This window comes from Accipiter gentilis, chromosome Z (assembly GCF_929443795.1).
Source record: "Accipiter gentilis chromosome Z, bAccGen1.1, whole genome shotgun sequence".
Lineage (NCBI taxonomy): Eukaryota > Metazoa > Chordata > Aves > Accipitriformes > Accipitridae > Astur > Astur gentilis.
Window position 1 is genome coordinate 13,499,081 of NC_064919.1, and position 15,549 is coordinate 13,514,629.

The following is a 15,549-nucleotide window of genomic DNA, read 5'->3' on the forward strand; positions in this document are numbered from 1 at the left end:
TAATCAAAAGCATGCTGATCATAATTTTTCCAAACAACCCCCTGAAACCTACACAAACAAACAAAACACTTCAAGACTAATAAACCAGCCTTGCTCTGATAAATAAGCTATGCTTTATTAAAAAGGATTAAAAAGAAAATAAAGATCTGAGGGGGATTTCATCAGCATTATGAATATATTCCTTTAGGGATGATAGCGTTGGCAAACCAGGCATCTCTGGTGATCTCATCTGAATGGTTAATGCTGCCTAAACAGTTATTTGCTGTACCATTTTGAATGTGACAGGAAACACATGCATTCTGCTCTGCATGGCATATTCGTGGGTGAGGAGAGGATGACGGATGCTAAGCAGTGGGTCCAAGCCCTTCTTGTGACATCCCAGAAACAAATTGAGGGGGGTTTGCATGTTCTTCTTGACTTCCATGAGCAAGCACATGAGCACAAGGTGAACAGAGAGTTTGAAAGGGAAGGGGAGGTGGAACATGTAACAGGTGGTACCACTGTAAGTGAGCAGCTTCAAGGACAGCTTCCTCAGAGAGAGGTAGCTCAGAGTATTAAGAAATGAGACAACTGGCATCAAAACTGCATAGGAAGTAAATTTTTAATACTGCTATTGATGATATGCTGAGCTTGTATTCTCTTATTTCTAATTACTAGATGTCTGCTGGAGATCTTTCTAAATTACTTTCAACCCATGTCTCAGGAGCTTGATCCTGGACAATGATCCTTACGACCTTGTCTTCAAGACAATGCATAACTTCTGGGCAGAAGAGTCAGAGTGAAGATTTACTCCCATGTGGGAAACGGAGCTGAGACTAAACCTCAAGTTTCTAGGATTCCTCTGGTTACCTGGAGCTCTCCAGTGCAAGTTATGATGACTTTAGTGGCACAATGCAGAGACTTTTCTCTCTGAGATGGCAGTTTCAAACCCTTGTGATGAACATAATTTTAATTCTTGCTTTCCTGAAAGAGCTACTGTTATTGGGCAAGTAGCAGAGGCAAGCAGAAGGGCGAGCTGCAGAGACAGAAGCTGCAAACTGTGTGCTTCCCGCTAGACTTGAAGGAGGTATTTCCCAGCTTCTGCGGGGGTTTTGTTCCCACTCCCATGTCACCAGGGAAAAAAAAAAAAAGTTGCTTCTTGCTGCTGCCATCATTCTGGCATGGCTTCAGGCAAATGTCAGGATGTGGAGCTGAGGATGTTTCTTAGACCCTTGACACTGACAGGGAGAGAAGAGGGAGAATAGTCAGGGCAGGGCAAAGAAGAAAAAGCTCTTGAGACTCTCATTTCTCTTAGTATCTGCAGAACCATCACACGGTTTTCTCAGTTAGCTAAGGACTATGCCATAAGAAGAGCAAGTTCTCTTTCTGCCTCCTTGCGGTCACTGTGCACGGTCCTAGTCAGCAGCAGGGACGTTTTTCTGTCGTTTCATCTCTGTTGTGAGCAGTCGTAGGCTCTGCCTTGGACTTCCAGGGACCAGAGACAACGGGGAGGTCTTGGGCCTCCGTAGGCTGTTGGGGAGGCACCCCTGAACACGCCGAGCAGCAGCTAACCCGAGGGGAGGCAAATTCAGCCGGCGCTGCCGCTCCCCTGCAGCCCTGCACGGCTCCCGCCCGCGGTGCTGGCAAGCAGGGCTTGGGAGCGATGCGAGGGAGTATTTTGCCATCTGGTGGCAGCTCGCAGGTAAACCAGCTCTGCGTGGTCACGAACACTCGCTACCCAGAAGGAACAAAGCCAGAACGGGCGATTTGCGTCGCGGTGGCTGCAAAACGGCACTTAGAAGGTTTGCAGCAGAGCAGAGCAACCCGACACCCTGCAGTGACCGATACCTGCCCAGCTGCAGCTCCAGCTGCGTGCCAGCGGTGGCACCTGAAGCGAAGGCTGAGAGGCCACGACGTGGGGCGGGCTGGTGGTCAGAGACTGTTTCTAACAGGGCCGGCCGGCCCCGCACCCGTCACTCCTGCTCTTGGCACCGTGCTGCTGGAGGTGGCCAGCTGGCCAGGGGAAGGAGAAGATAACTGCGCCGGGAGAGCGCTTGACCACCACAGTGAGGAAAACGGCGCACCGAAGCCAAGTTCTTACCGCGTGGACAGCAAAGGACGGTCTGGCCACTCAGCTTCGGCTCGGAGATAAAGTCAGTGGAGAGGCGGAGCGCCTCTCTGTCAGCACAGAAGCCTTTGTAGGGGCACTGCCGGGGCCTATGACAGCTGTCATGTATTCACAGGGTGATGCAACTGACAAGGGACATGCTAAAAAACCCTGGGAATCGAATAGCCTGAGCTTCCTGCTGACCTCCTTCCTCAGAGGAGCTGTTGCTGCTGTGCCCGAGAGGGTACTGACCCTGGTGCCAGGGCGAGCCAGAGAGAGGGCTGGGGGTTGTCCCCTCCCCAGGGACTGTGGGTCCCGCTGTCAACAGCTTAGGCATTGCCGGTGCTGTGGCTGCTGCTCAGGACACGAGACTGAAGGCCCCCCTACACTCTCGCTCCCACAAAGCTGCCAGTGGGGAAAAAACCCCTGCCACTCACTGACCAAGGGACTCCAGAGAACCCAACAGCCCAGGAAGCAGTGCCAGACCTCCCCAGGGGAAGGCTCTTCCCCAGCTTCAAGAGGCCTGTGGGTGGGATGAGGTGCTGCCAGCCTGTTTGGGCTGTGGGAGGGGAACCACAAGACTTCTGCTCTTCCCAGCTGTGCGGAAAACCAGCACCCCAAACCAGATCCATTTAACTTCCAGAATTGCTTCTTTTCAGCTCATAAATGAAAATTCCCCCTGTGAAGAGCCAGGGGCACCTTCCAACTTCCCATTTTGGTGACTCAGGGAGTTCCAGAGATGGACTCTCAAAGTGGATCCCACCTCACCTAAGAGCCAACACATGCACACAGCATTTAGGAAGTCGACTGAGTAGGACCGTTCCGGATACAGATCCCTCCTATCGTGCCAGTGATGGGAGTGCGTAAGGGTCTTGGTGCCAGCAAAGGGCGCAGGTGACAGTGAAAGTCTCAGCTTCAGTCACTGGGACGGGACCAGTACATGTGCCCCGAGTGCAGCTACTGGGGGAACCAGGGTGAGTAAAGCGAGCAAGTCTCAGCACCAGCATGCGGAGGACTGTGGGTTGCAGTGCAGGTGCCTGGTGCTGCCTGCTGGGGAGCCGAAGTGGTTACACCTCCCCCAAACACCAGGAAAGTGTTGGGGGCAGTGATGTAACTCCTTAGCACACTTCAAGGTGGGTGTCCTGGTTTCAGCTGGGATAGAGTTAACTGTCTTCCTAGTAGCTGTGTTTTGAGTTCAGTATGCAAAGAATGTTGATAACACTGATGTTTTCAGTTGTTGCTCAGTAGTGTTTAGACTCAAGGATTTTTCAGCTTCTCATGCCCAGCCAGGGCACAAGAAGTTGGCACAGGACACAGCCAGGGCACCTGACCCAAAGTGGCCAACGGTGTATTCCATACCATGGGACACCACATCTAGTATAGGAACTGGGAAGTGGAGGGGAATCGCTGCTCGGGGTCTGGTTGGGTGTCAGTCGGCGGGTGGTGAGCAATTGCCCTGCGCATCATTTATACATTCCTATCCTTTTATTACTACTGCTATCATTTTATTAGTGTTATCATTATCATTATTAGTTTCTTCTTTTCTGTTCTATTAAACCGTTCTTATCTCAACCCATGAGTTTTACTTCTTTTTTCCCAATTTTCTCCCCCATCCCACTGGATGGGGGGGAGTGAGCGAGCGGCTGTGTGGTGCTTAGTTGCTGACTGGGGTTAAACCACAACAGTGGGCTAGCTGGCAAGTAGGAAGCCCAGGGTCCCGGCAGGGTATCAGGCATAGGGCCATGCTGGTATCTGAGGAGATCTGCAGGTGAGGAACACTTGTTGGGTTAAGCGTGTCAATGCATGCGCGTGTTTGCTCGTCAGCAGGAAGCTGGACCAGCCGGTGTGTAGGAGTAAGTTATGGGGCAGGGTTACTAGATGGACAGAAGGGCTGTGCTGGTACTCGAGGGATCTGTGAACCCATGTGTGCTTCCACCAGTGAACGTCAATCCCTTCCGCCTATAGGAAAGAAAAGGGACATGGTGGGCTGTGCTCACGTTTTATGTGCGTTCTGGTAGTAGTGCTACATGCAGGTGCTGTGGAAGACAGCACTTGGTCTGCGGCAGTCTGCGGAGCTGACCCTGTCAGTGTCACTTTTTTTTTTTTTAAGGAAATGGCTACGTATGTCTCTTGCAGGCACGCGCTGGTGCAGATCAGCAAGGAGAGATCTTTTTTCTGGAAACTGCTTGTGCTTTATTTACCCAAATAATAACAAGGCTCCTCCAGCCTTCCGATGGATTCCTCCGTCCTCTCAGAGACAACGCCAAGCTCCCGGCGGTGTCCTACTGGCTTTGACATCGCCTAGGGCAGCCCCTGGGCCAGGAGGCCGCTCTCCAGCTGCCGCTGGGCGGCCACCCGTGACCCGTAGAGGACGAAGCCCCAGGAAAGCAACACCACGGCAGCTAGCACCTGCGGAACAAAACATTGCGCGCTGGTCGCGGCAGCACCGGGACCCTCCCGTCCGCTACCCGACCAGCTGCCGGTATCCGCTGCCTCCACCGAGAGGTACACCCAGCCCTGCTCCCCGCCCGCCCCGGGCAGTTAAACCTGCCCTGCAGGCCGGGCGGCCGCGGACCTGGCACGCCCGGGCCTGCCCCCCGGCCCCCCCGCCGCCGCGGTTACCGCCACCGCCGGCCTCGGACCTGGCACGCCCGGGCCTGCCCCCCGCTCCCCCCCCCCCCGCCGCGGTTACCGCCACGGCCGGCCCCGGTCCGCACCAGGCGGCAGATGGGCCGCGGGTCCCGCCGCCCCGGCGCAGCCATGCCGGCCTCGCCCTCTTCCGCGGCCTCCGCCCAGCAGCGCCTCCCCCCGCCAGCAAGATGTCGCCACCGGCAGCGGAAGTGACGCCAGAGCATAGCGCCCGCGTTCCGCTCCCGGCAGGCAGCGCAGCGGCCCGGCGCTGGCCCGCTTGTGGCGGGGGGCAACGGTTCCCGTGGCAACGCCGCTTCCGCCGCCGCCGCCGATGGCAGAGCCGTTACGGCGCCTGGCGGAAGGCAGCCGCCGCCGCCGCCGCCCGCCGGGGGAGGAGAGGCGGGAGGTTCCCGGCTCCGGACGCTGCCGGACGCGCCACAGGCTGAAGGCGGCCGCGGGCCCGGCCCGCGCGGGCAGCGAGGGCCCGGCATCGGTGAGCGCGGGCGAGGGGGCCGGGAGCGGCGCCGGGCCCTGCCGGTGGGCTGGCGGCGGCGGCCGGAGACGCGGGCGGGAGGCTCGGGCAGGCGGGAGCTGGGCGGGGAGGCGGCCCGCAGCGGGCGCGGGGGCGGGTGGGGAGTGGGGGGGAGGTGGCATGACACCCCTCCCGGCCCCCCCCCCCGCCGCCGCCGCCGCCGCCGCCGCTCGCGTTGGTGACACCCCCCGCGTGCGCGTCCGTGCCCCGCGGTCGGTGCGTGTCCCTGCGGGTGTCCCGCGCGTGTCTCGCCGGCCTGCGCGGCAGACGCCGTGCCCCGCCGGTGGCCGGGTCCTGGCCCTGAGCTCGCCGCAGAGGGTGGGCGGGTGAGTGTCGAAGCAGCGCGGTCAGCGCTCGGCGGCGGGCCGTAGTGCCCGAGGATAACGCCGCTTCCTGGAATAACTTTAAAATAGGTGCATTTATTGCTAACCCTGCTCGACGGCCTGACTAGATGCAAAGGCAGCGTGTACCTGGGGAGGGGTGTAGGAATGACACCTGGCTGTTTCTGCTTCAGTCATTGAAACAGAGATTAATGTAGGCCGGAACGCATCCCGGGAGGTTGTCTAGTCCAACACGCCGTGTGTGGTCCAGTGTGAGTGCCCAGCAAAACGTGGGCAGAGGGTGCAGGAACAGGACAGGTCCAGCAGAACTTGGAAACGGGCTGTTTAGTTTGAGTGCAATTATTGCTTGTTTTGACTTTTTCTTAAAAGGCAGAACTAACTGTTCTGCTATTTTTCCTTTGTAAATGCTGGTCTCTTTTGGAAGTCTGTTTCAGAGGACACCGTGTTAATCATAAACTTCCCAACCACGTCGGAGCAGGTATTTATGAGTGGGGAAGAAGACAGGAGTCCTGCCTGTTACCTTCATACATGCCAGCGTGATTCAAGCTCTGTTTAAAATTTGCGAGTCTGAAGAGCCACATGTCACTGTGAAGAGAAGCCAAGCAAAGTAGTTAGGTCATGCTGCCTCTTTGTTCTGTGTTAATGCTGGGTTTTGCAACCTTAGAGGCCACTGCTATGGGTTTCTGTGTCTAGACTTTAAAGTTTTTGTCTCTCTGAGGTAGCAATCATCCTTTGTCTCTTTTTTTTGTAGAACATGACTTCAGCAGATAAGGAGTTTTCAGAAGATAGCAACTTTTCGCCAAAAGCCAGCACCAGCAAGCTGCTAACAGATGCATCTCCTGACTCTAAATGCCCCATCTGCTTGGATAGGTTTGACAATGTTGCATATCTAGATCGCTGCTTGCATAGGTTCTGTTTCCGCTGTGTCCAGGAGTGGTCAAAAAACAAAGCAGAATGCCCCCTCTGCAAGCAGTCCTTTTTTTCTATTTTCCATACAATTCGTGCTGAAGATGACTTTAAGGAGTACATAATCAGCCCTTCAGAAAATAGTTCCTTTGCCAGCCCTGATGGCCGGAGATTTCGTTACCGTACCACCTTAACAGGAGAACGCCGCCCTGGCAGTTCCCCTTCCCGAAGGACGCTGTCCCCTCCGGATAATGGGATATTGTTTGAAGGGTTGTCGAGCGAACCAGTGCGGCAGAGAGATGGTGAGATTCAGCAGATGATAAGGAGGCTAGCCTCCAGGAGGCAGGCTAGCGCAGAGGGCAGATCTCTGCGGCAGATTCAGGAGGAGGACATGATCAACTTCCGCAGAGCTCTGTACCGTACTGGTGTGCGTATTCGGAGTATTCAGGATGGTGGCCGCTATCGAGACATTTCAGCAGAATTTTTCCGCCGCAACCCTGCTTGCCTTCACAGGTTGGTTCCTTGGTTGAAGCGAGAACTTACAGTGCTGTTTGGTGCCCATGGATCTTTGGTTAATATTGTACAGCACATTATCATGAGTAATGTGACTAGGTATGACCTGGAAAGTCAGGCCTTTGCTGATGATTTAAAGCCATTTTTGCTGAACCGGACTGAACACTTCTTACATGAATTCATCAGTTTTGCCCGTTGTCCTTTTAACTTAGAAGCATATGATCAACACGCCAATTATGACTGTCCTGCGCCATCATATGACGAAGGAAGTCACTCGGACTCGTCAATTATTACAATATCTCCAGATACGGCATGTTCTCAAGGGCCAGATAACAGTTTGTCTGTGACTGGTCTTGGTCAGGCCCCCTGGGATGACGAAACTCCAGGGCCTTCCTATTCCATTTCAGAAGAGGTTCGTGCAACTATAGCTTCTCCTTTGGAGATGTCAGAAACTTCTGATGAGGACTCTGCTACAAAGAGTCAAAGAACCAAACCACAAACTCAGTTACAGGCTAATGCTGACTTAAACGACAGTGACTCTTCCTCAGACAATTGTGTTATTGTTGGGTATGTTAAGCCATTAGCTGAGAGGACACCAGAAGTGGTTGAGCTGTCCTCGGACTCTGAGGAGTCCAACAGGGAAGAGAAGAAGGAAGATGTGAAGAAACAGCAGCCAATCCAGTGTCGCAGCTGGAGTGATAGTGAACCAAGCAGGAGCTTCTCGTCACGTTCCCCCACATGTAAGGAGGCTGTACGTAGTTGCAGAAGATGCTTATCTCCTGCAGTTGAGAAGACAGAGTCAAAAGATTATGAGAAAAACAAACATAAGGTAAAAGATTTGTCTCCGCAGCACTTGAGCTGGAGCCCCTCTCCGGGGAGTGACACAATATGCTCCCCTTGGAATCACAGGTTGTCTAGAAAGGGAAAGTCCAGGAGTCCACAATCCTGTTCACAAAACAGTCGAGGTAGTCATGGCTATCAGTCTAGGAGGGAGCATCGTAGCAAAAGCCAACTTAAAAAGAGACGATCAAGAAGCAGAGATAGTAGCAAACATAGGAGCAAAAGAAGCAGCAGGAGATCGAGGGCTCATGACACCAGAGCCTCTCTAAAAAGCCAGAGAGGCTCTTTAAGTCGTGAGAGCACTTCATCCAGAGAAGTAAGCAGATCACGATCACGTAGCAAAGGCCATGGCAAAAGAAGATCAAGAAGTAGAGACAGTGATCGTTATTATTCAAGAGACCATTACCAAAGTAGATACCAGTGGGGTTATGCTTTCTGTAGTCAAAAGGTGTTCGGAGATGGCTGTGAATACTCCAGCAGGAGGAGGATGCAGTCTAATGCTTTCTATTCAAGGCAATCTGCTAGTCCAGAATACAGGATACGATCATTTATTGAAAGGACAGAGCCGCATAGCCAGAGGGGACTCCAGGAGAGACACTTTTACTGTTACGAAAGATGCAGGTCAAGGAGTCGATCAAGCAACAGGTCAAGGACCCCTTCTGGAGGAACTGACAGAACGAAAAGTGAAAAGCCTGGTGGAAAAAGGAAGTACAAAACTCGCCACTTGGAGAATGCATTCACAGAGAGCACAAGTCTAGAAAGAGAAAATGACCCCAAGAAAACTGTCTCAAAATTCAGTGACTGCTACAGAAATGAAGACAGCCTTTCAGACAATCGAGCAAGCAGTGAGACAAAGCGTAAGAAAAAGAAAAAAAAGATGAGGAGTCCAAGTGTGGAGATAGTCTATGAAGGAAAAGCGACAGACACAACAAGGCATCTTAAAAAGAAAAAGAAAAAGCATAAGAAGAAACACCGGAAACATCACATGAGTAACTCGGCACATTCTTCCCCAGTGGTGATTACAATTGATAGTGACAGTAGCAGGGAGCCAGAAAGTACTGAACGTGACAGCAGTATTACTTGGACAGGCACAACTCGGATAAAAGAGAGGGAAAACGAGTCTCCCTCTTCTTTTCTGGGAATGACAGGAGATGGAGATGTTTACAGAGTTGGTGAGAAAACTGGAGGACCAGCCAAAAGCTACAGTATTCCTACCAGAAGGGGAGACTTAGATGGTGACATTAGAAATGCTGGTGTCAAACTTCAAGAAACAGCAGCTGATCGGAATCTTACGATACCGGACACCAGCAGTAACAGCCTTCACATAGAAAATGTAACCAGCTACATTCATGAAGCACCAGCAGCGCCTTCCAGTCAACTGCCTTCCCCTAGGATTTCCTTCCTAGAGCATCCAGAGAGACAACCATTGATACTAAGACTGCCAAAGAGTCTTGTCAACAGATCCTCTTGGTTTGATTTCCCAGAAGAAAAAATGTAGCACTCTTTCCATGGAACACTTCTTAAAATAGTGAATTTGTTTTAACTACTTTTTTCCCCTTGAGAACAAAACCACCTGATATGATCTGTGTATATTAAAAGATGTCTGGGAAATGTGTAAAACCTTGGAATGCGTATGCACTTTTAAGTCAAAGAAGATAGAATATTGATAGTACGTAACTTTTAAAGTTTCTCAGAAGACACTTTGGAAGTTCTAATTTCATAAAGCCATCCTGTACTCTTGTCATATGTAAAATATATCCACAGAATATTTCAAAGTTTTGTTTAAAACCAATAACAAAAAAGGAGCCCAAACCAAAAGCCAGAACATGCATTTTATGAAGATTGCTCTTAGACATAGGAGAAATTGCTTAGTTCATAAGAAATTATTCAGGCTGAATTCTACCATCATTTTAATCTATTTGGTTTAAGCTGATCTCTGCTGAAAAGTAGTCAGCAATTTCTATATAGATCTTCAACAGGACTTCCAGTAAAGTAAAAGTGAGCTATGTCAAAATCTGAATAAAGCAATAAGACTTTTTTTTTTTGAAAATGAATTTAAATGCGTGGACTGTATACTTTGCAAACAGAACATTTATCTTTCAGTTTTGGGTGTCTTACCAGTACAGACCATGGGATGTTCATGCTGTCAGGAGTACTCTGGGTTGGAAGGGACCTCTGGATGTCATCAGGTCCCAGCCTTCACTGAAAGCAGGAACAACTTTGATCAGATTGCTTGGGATTTGCTCAGTTTTGAATATTCCCAAGCCTGGATGGCCTTTCTGTGCTACCTCTTCTAATGTTTCCTTGTTGCAATCTATGTCTTCTACCTCACATCCTGTTGCTGTGCAACTCTCGAGGAGCCTGTTTTCCTTTTCTGTGTGCCCTACCACTACATATTTGAAGACATCTGTCTTGTCTTAGCAGTAGAGCAGCTCCTCCTGACCTCTGCTTTAGGCAACACTCACCCAGCTCAGTTCACCCTAGGTGTCCTGCTTCATGTATGTGTGAGGCACAGGGCTTGGGCAGGGTCTTGTTCTCCAGGTTTGGGCCTTCTCTGTCTGCACAGCAGTAGCTCTCAGGGCTGAACCAGGAAATTGCCTTCTGTCTCTCCTGTGTTACTGCCTCCATGAGTGGTGGGTTTGACTTTGGCTGGTTGCCTGCCAGATGCACACCAAGGTGTTCTGTCGCTTCCCCTCCTCCACAGGGTGGGGGGGAGAAAATATGATGGGAAGGCTTGTGGGTGGAGGTGAGGACAGGGAGATCACTTAACGATTACTGTCACAGGCCAAATAGGCTCAGGGACAATTAATTTATTACCAGTTAAAAATTTAGTAGGATGATTAGAAACAAGGACAAAACTAAACCCACCTTCCCCTCCCTTCTTCTCAGGCTCAACTTCACTCCTTCATTCCTGACTCTTCTCCTCCTCAGCAGCGCAGGGGGATGGGGAATGAGGGTTGCGGTCACTCCATAACACTGTGTCTGCTGCTCCTTCCTCCTTACACTGTTCTTCCAGTCTAGTGTGGGTCCTTCCTACAGCTTTCAGTGCTTCAGGAACAGACTGCTCCAGTGGGAGTCCCCCACGGGGTCACAGGTCCTGCCAGGAGCCTGCTCCTGTGTGGTGTTTCCGTGGGTTGTACCTTCCTTCAGGGTGTCTTCACCTGCTCCAGTGTGCCTTTTTCCACAGGCTGCAGGTGGATATCTGCCCCACTGTGGTCTCCCCGAGGGCTGCAGGGGGACAGCCTAAGTCACCTTGGTCTTTTCCAGGAGCTGCAGGGGAATCTCTGCTCTGGAGTCTGGAGCACCTCCTCCCCTCCTTCTCTGACCTGCAGGACTGTTTTGCTCATGTTTTTCTCACTCCTCTCAGAGCTGCCTGCAGCGTTTTTTACCCTGTCTTAAATATGTTTTCACAGAGGCACCACCAGTATGGCTGATGGCCTCAGCTGTGTCCTGTGTTTGGTCTGTTTTGGAGCCAGCTGGAACTGTCTGTGTCTGGCACAGGGCAGCCCCTGGTCCCTTCTTACAGAGGCCACCCTGCAGCACCCCTTGCTATCAAAACCTTGCCACATAAACCCAGTACACCCTAGCTTGACAGATATGGATCCCACATGTCAGCTGTTAGTTGATTGTGTGTGCAAAGATAGTGATGAGCACATCTGGCAGCAGGGAAGACTTGGTATCTAAATCCCAAAGTGAGTGTGTTTTGGGTTTGTGTGGCGGGGTTTTGGTAGCAGGGGAGGAGACTGCAGGGCCAGCTCCTGTGAGAAGCTGCTAGAAGGTTCCCCTGCTCCAAGTTGGACCACCACTGGCCAAGGCCAAGCCCATCAGTGATGGCAGTAGCACCTCTGGGAGAACAGATTTAAGAAGGGGAAACCTGCAGTGGGGGAGGAGAGTGGGATGTGAGAGAAACCCCTGTGCAGGCAGCAAGGTCAGTGAGGAAGGAGGGGGAGGTGTTTTAAGATTTGATTTTACTTTTCATTATCCTTGTTTTGATTTGATTGGTAGTAAATTAAAGTGCCTTTTTTTTTTCCCCAAGTTGAGTCTGCTTTTTGCCCATGACCATAAGGGGTGAGTGATCCCTCCCTGTCCTTGTCTCGATCCATGTGTGTTTCTTCATATTTTCTCCTCATCCCACCGGGGCTGGCAGGGAGGAGTGAGCAAGCAGCTGCATGGTGCTTTGTTACCGGCTAGGCTTAAACCATGACAGAGTCATTTCAGCAAGCTACTGAACATGTGCTGCAGTCTTCTTCATTCCCTGCAAGGGACGGTGATTTCATAGCCATTTGGGATTAACAAGGTGACACCACACCTTCTAAGGTTTTCCTCCCTTCCAAGGGTGCTATTCTCTCTGGAACATGGGGGATTTTTTGAGAGGTTATTGAGCCATTCACTGCAATGACAGAGATGGAAGGATTCGCATGAGAATGAGTGTTCTCACAGAAGGTCAGGATGGTGTGGAAGATCAGTCTTTGGGGCTGGTAGAGGAAGAGACCGTGACTGATGCGTGCAAAGCTCTGCATTGCCAAGGTCTGTCTGTCCAGTGTTACCAACCACTGAGTGTAGAACTGGAGGGAGGGGAAAATATTCCTGATACCCAGGCCTAAGCTTCCACCATTGGGGACCTTGCCAGTATTATGGAGGAGGTGCTGTCCTCATAGACGGCTGCTGTCTGTGCTGCTGGATGGACTGAGGTGAGCTTTGTAACTCCCCAGGATGACGGAGCAGGAGGGAGCAAGACCTAGCCTGGGGTGGGGGGTGGCCACCACCCTGCCTCTACCAGCCCGAGAAGAGGGATTTGCACATCCCAGGCAGGAAGTGCACCATGTTCATATATATGTGGCCATGGACCAAAACATTATTTCTTGCAACTACGCTTGCCAGGTGAATGATCTTAAAAAGTTCTTTGACCACTCTGCATCTTTTGCCCCCTACACACTTCATTTTCACCTTGGCGCTTTGGATAGAGAGGACAACTGGCCTCGTGGCCCAGCAGCTTCCATCAGGCAGGCAGGCTGGTGGCTGACGAGCTGTCCATGGGCAAAAGGTGTCTCCTTGGCTGAATGCTCCTGCTTCAGGAACCCTCTCCAGGGCCTCTGTCCTGCTGGCTGGGGACCTGCACACCAGGATGGGTGTGAGTGGGAGTGCACCCAAGGGTGTGTGAGTGCAGGTGTTTCCTCTGGTTTCCCCGGTGCTCTGCCCATGCTGCTTCTCTGCCTCCATCAGCTGCTCTTAGTAAGACAGAAGTTCAGGTGGTTTGTATCAGCCTTGTTATCCCCCTGGGTGACAGCTGCAGGAAGATGTCCTAGATCCAAACCTTGGGACTGACTTTATTGCCTAGTGAAAGAGTGAAGCAAACAGAAGTTTTTTGAAGACCTGATGCCTACTTGTGAGAGCAGGAGCATGGGACAGCAGCTGTGCTGAAAGAGCTTTTTGCACAGCAATCCCAACACTGGAACATGGCCTAGGAAATCATGGAAGTCAGCTCCCGTGGGGCCTGGGAAAGAGCTGGACAGTTTGCCTGCCTGCACTGCCTTCTCCTCTGGTCCTTGAATGTGTGCGCGCCCTCCTGCTGGTCCTGGAGAGTCTGTGCTCCACCCCTGAATTGCAATGGAATGCAAAATGTGTGAACGGGATCAGAGCCCCATCACTGAAGCACTAGTGAGTGCCCCAGTAAAGCCATTGGCACATTAACATTTAAACACATCACCAGGTGAACAAAAGGCAATTGCTGCTGGGGGTTACACTTGTGCAGCTGCAAGCAGGAGCAAGGATGAGTGTCAGTGTTACGGTCCACCCTCCTATGTATCCCTAGGGAGTCAGTTTTGGCTCTCTGAGCAATGTTGGCCCAATGACAGACAAGTGGAGGAAGAGAGGAGGACCACCTTTCAAGGAAAGAACGTGACATGTTTCCTTGAGGAAGTGGGGCGCTGTGCCTCATCATCGTCAAATTCTGCTCCTTGGTAAACCAGGGACAACTGCTCCCTGGTATTAGATGTGTAGAGGTGCCCAGTTCTGCTCCAGAAGCCTTTGAGAAGCTTCAGCAGCACGAAAGAATTTGGGAGTGGGCATTACCAGTGACCCTCGAGGCGGGGCTGGCAGGATGGCTTGCTGAAAGTCAACACTTCCAGCCACTCTCCTTCAAGGCTGGCTTCCAAGGCTGACAAAGATGAGATGTTGAGGGGCAGAGCAGCAGCAGCAGCAGCAGTGTTTCTCCTCCTTTCCAGTCACCCATGTGGGCACTTTTTAGTCCTTGTTATTTGGTGGGCTGTGAAACTCCACACTCCCAGGATGCAACTGGAATTAAATGCCCTGAGAAACCCCTCTGTTACAATTGTATAGTCCTTGCTCTTCAGACTGAGAGAGATGGGGACAGATGCCTGTCCTTGGGCAGGTGATGTGAAGCAGACACAGTCTTCTCTGTGCAGGTACAAGGCTGGGCCACAAGAAGCAGCAGAGAAAGCCATCACACACCTTTAAGACAGCACGTTGTGATACACCAGCATTTCCACCACAGCACAGGAGAAGAGCCTGAACATCCTGGACCCTGTGTCCATCCCGAGCAAGGTGACCAACTGGCTGTCCAACAGCTCTTTGCCTGGTCCCTCTACTGTGGTTCCCTCTGGGTGTCCTCCTAGCAGACTCAGAGATAGCAGGAAAGAGTTCATGCTCTGCAGCCCCTCTACCAGGGCTGTGTGCTGGTGGTTTTGGTCTAAATTCAGACCTGATTTTGTACTGGAGACCAGAGAGAGGATTCAGAAAGAGAAAGAAACTGCAGCACTGTTTGTTGAGGTTATGCTCTGGGGCAGCAGGTTCATATCTACTGATGTTCCTGAAAGCATTGCTTTCTGCTGGTTTTCCCCTTTCCCTGCCTGTATGTGAGGTGCCAAGCCAGCCAAAATGGAACCCAGGGGATCTGCCATTTGCACAGAGGCAGCTTCACCTTTCTCAGTGCCTGTCTTGGTTCTGTTGGACTGGTTCACTTAGGAGCCTGAGAATAGATGTCGGGGGAGGCCATTTATACCCTTTTTATTTGTTACTGCTGCCTCCCCAGAATTTTGGCTTTGCCCTTCAAACCCGAGATCTCCATCTTCCCTTTAAAACAGCACCCTCAAACAGCAGAACAGTTCCTGCCCCCTGAACAGTATATCCACAAGCATGCACAAGCATGACTTTGTCAGAAGGAGATTTCCCAGTTCAGCTGTATTTCTGAAGCAGAAAAAAATCCAGGTGTGGACTCATGCCTATTTATCTCAGACTGTTGCAACCTTTGAAGCCTAAAGATGCCAGTGCCACTGCCAGCCTTGCAACTCTTCAGCAAAGCAGCAAGTGGTGTGAATACCAGTGCAGTCTACCCTTTACTTTCTTGAGTGCAGCTTTGGGGGAAAGCTTTTGTGCTCTTCTTGCCAGCTGGATTCCTCATTTGGCTTTGAATTTCATTTGGGAAGGGGCAATTTCAGGCAGACCACACTGCCTGATTAACACATAGGTATAGCGGGGTGTCGTCATTTCAGCCCAGCTGGTGACAAAGGACCATGCAGCCGCTTGCTCACTCCTCCTGCCCCCACTCCAGTGGGATAGGGAGGAGAATCAGAAAAGAGAAAAGAAAAAAAAAAAACCCAGAACCTCGAGGGTTGAGATAAGGACAATTTACTGGACAACACAAAAAGAGAAGTTACAACAACAACAACAGTAGTAATAAA

The 15,549-nt window shown here is 51.5% G+C and overlaps 1 protein-coding gene and 1 long non-coding RNA gene across 2 annotated transcripts; one reads left to right on the top strand and one right to left on the bottom strand.

Annotated features, from left to right (window-relative positions):
• Positions 1-3,594: 3,594 nt before the first annotated feature.
• Positions 3,595-4,906, bottom strand: LOC126035884 (uncharacterized). Its single transcript, XR_007505063.1, has 3 exons — positions 4,804-4,906; positions 4,288-4,495; positions 3,595-4,045 (listed from the first exon to the last, which is right to left on the bottom strand). It is a non-coding gene; the product is annotated as an uncharacterized LOC126035884 (long non-coding RNA).
• Positions 4,907-5,010: 104 nt separating this feature from the next.
• Positions 5,011-9,870, top strand: TOPORS (TOP1 binding arginine/serine rich protein, E3 ubiquitin ligase). Its single transcript, XM_049794883.1, has 2 exons — positions 5,011-5,210; positions 6,342-9,870. Exons 1-2 carry the CDS (start codon positions 5,049-5,051, stop codon positions 9,345-9,347), a joined length of 3,168 nt encoding a protein of 1,055 aa, XP_049650840.1. The 5' UTR covers positions 5,011-5,048; the 3' UTR covers positions 9,348-9,870.
• Positions 9,871-15,549: the final 5,679 nt, after the last annotated feature.